This window comes from Cucurbita maxima, unplaced genomic scaffold (genome assembly GCF_002738345.1).
Source record: "Cucurbita maxima cultivar Rimu unplaced genomic scaffold, Cmax_1.0 Cma_Scf00021, whole genome shotgun sequence".
In the NCBI taxonomy this organism is placed as follows: Eukaryota; Viridiplantae; Streptophyta; class Magnoliopsida; order Cucurbitales; family Cucurbitaceae; genus Cucurbita; species Cucurbita maxima.
This window is the reverse complement of record NW_019272037.1, coordinates 557,888-560,263: the sequence shown is the minus strand read 5'-3', so window position 1 is coordinate 560,263 and position 2,376 is coordinate 557,888. Positions and strand designations below refer to the sequence as shown.

The 2,376-nt window shown below is 39.3% G+C and overlaps 1 protein-coding gene across 1 annotated transcript; it reads right to left on the bottom strand.

The window, feature by feature from the left end:
• Positions 1-253: 253 nt before the first annotated feature.
• Positions 254-1,436, bottom strand: LOC111495377 (BOI-related E3 ubiquitin-protein ligase 1-like). The gene is made up of 3 exons (XM_023145387.1): positions 1,283-1,436; positions 893-1,196; positions 254-796 (listed from the first exon to the last, which is right to left on the bottom strand). Exons 1-3 carry the CDS (start codon positions 1,339-1,341, stop codon positions 281-283), a joined length of 879 nt encoding a protein of 292 aa, XP_023001155.1. The 5' UTR covers positions 1,342-1,436; the 3' UTR covers positions 254-280.
• Positions 1,437-2,376: the final 940 nt, after the last annotated feature.

Here is a 2,376-nt window from a genome sequence, read left to right as displayed (position 1 = left end):
CGCCCCGCTGTCAGACCTACATCCGACGTGTCAACTTCCACTTGGCCCCCTCTCTTTTTCCCCTTATATTTTATTTTAATACTCATAATTGTTTCATTGTTATTTTTTTAAAAAATAGGAAATAAATCATTACGAGATTAACAAAAATTAAAATAGTAAATATAAATTTATCTAAATACTATTTTTGAGAAATTTGTAATTCTGTCTCACAAATAATTAAAAAATAATTTAAAAACACAATAATCACAAAATTAAAAAATATATATAATAATTTTTTGTTCTAAGAAAAATTAACATGGACGCTGGCATTAATGGCAGAGTCACATACAGGGCAAGTATGCAGCGTGGACCCACACATTGTACATAAACAAAGATGCCTACATGGCAACACCAACACCCTCGATTCCCCCGCCATACACTTCCGGCACCGCCTTCCTCCGCCGCTCTCCTCCTCCTCCTCCTCCTCTGTCATTCCATTACCTCTATTACTCCCACAGCTAGACTCTGCATCATTTCCGGCGGCGGCGGTCTCATTAGCGGCAGAGATCAATCGCTCCAAGTTGGTTCTGAGAGAATTGACGGTGGCTTCATTCGTCTCCGCCAAATCCCGCCATAGCTGATTCTCCATACACAGCCGTTTCACTCTCTCTTGTAATACCCAATTCAATTTCCCCATTCTTTCAATCTCCTCGTCTTTCTCCTTCAGTTTCTTCACCAATCTCTCCTCTATGGCTCTCACCAACATTCCAGATTCCCTCTTCTTCCGAACCTCCATTGCCATCCTCACCTTCTCCCTCTGTAATTTCATTAAAAATAAACAAAAACCCATTAATTAATTTCCCCAAATTTTCCAAAACAAATTCAAAAACAGATCAACAGAGAGACGACTTACATGGATCGCAATAAACCGGTCGATTTCAGATTGCTGCTGCTGAACGTGGGAGTTAATGATTTCTTCATCCGACAACCTGCAAGGGAATGGACATGGCGGTTCCTCGTAACCCGACCGTCTCTGTCGCTTTCGAACCGGCGCGGCGGGGAAGTTATTGGAAGTCAGTCCACTATCAGCGGGGAAATTGTTAACAATCTCCGGCACGGATTTCCCGGAAATATAAGGCCATAATCCGGCGGTTTCCGCCGGCATGGTTTTATAATTGCAGATATCAAGAACTTCTTGACTCTGTTTCATGAAATCTCTGAAACAGAACGAAACCCAGATGAGAAAAACAGAGTATAAGAGGAAAAACAGAGACCCAAAAGGGTTGAAGGTTAAGGCAAGCACCCATTGTTGGTGATGAACGGAGACGGTAGATGATTCATACGCCGTGCTTCAACTGCCATGGAAATTCAGAGAGGAAGGAAGGGGAAGTTTGGGTTTTAATTCAAGGGATTTTAAGAGAGAGAAACGAAGTCAATGAATTTAAGAGAGAGAGAGAGAGACAGAGAGAGTGGGGAATTAAATAAATAAAGAAAAGAGAAAATAATTATTTAAAAACCTTAACCAATTAGTAAATCCACATGGGGTGTGGCAGTTTTTTTTTTTTTTTTTTTTTTTTTTTTTTTTTTTTTAATAAAAGAAAGTAAATTAAATTAATAAATAATTAAATATCCGGACCAATTTTCGGGGAAGGATGGAGGGGCAGTTACGGAATTTCAGTTTGACCACCGTCTCCTTATGGTACGTTTCAGAAAATCGAGACGGTCAGATAATAATAATAATAATAATTATTATTATTATTATTATTATTATTATTTGAAGTTATAAGAGTTCTCGCTTTACGGGGAGATGACTGATTTTTTCGGCGGTAAAAGCGGCCACGTGGTAGGATTAGGGTTGCCACGTGAGATGGAAGTCGTGTCCGAGGTGGTGGTAGAAATCGTGTGGGGGAAATGGAACCAATGGAGGTGGCACGTGGGAATTGAAAAAGTAAAAAAAAAATAAAAAAAAAATAAAAAGTAAAATAAAAAGATGGTGGTGGTAGTGGGAGATCTTTTTTGTAACGACAATAAAAGCTGAGGCCTAAATGACACGTCAGTGGGGCCCAGTGTTAGGCAATTGGGAGTGGGACCCATTACGAAACTTTCTGAGCAGTTTCCCTGTTTTGTTGCAATATTTGTTTTTTTTTTTTAAATAAATAAATAAATAAGGGGAGGTTGTGTCAGGTGAGTGCGTACGGACCATCTGGAGTAATGGGTCAAATCGAGCATGGGGAGTTGGAATCAGGTGTGGCATAGGTACACCAGAACATGGTGTGTCAAAGTCAATCATAAAATCCTTTGACTTTTCCCACCAAAATGACCCATCCACAACAAGCAACTCTTTGTTTTTTTTTTTTCCCCCATAAAATTATCTAAATTAGTTTATAGCGTGTAATT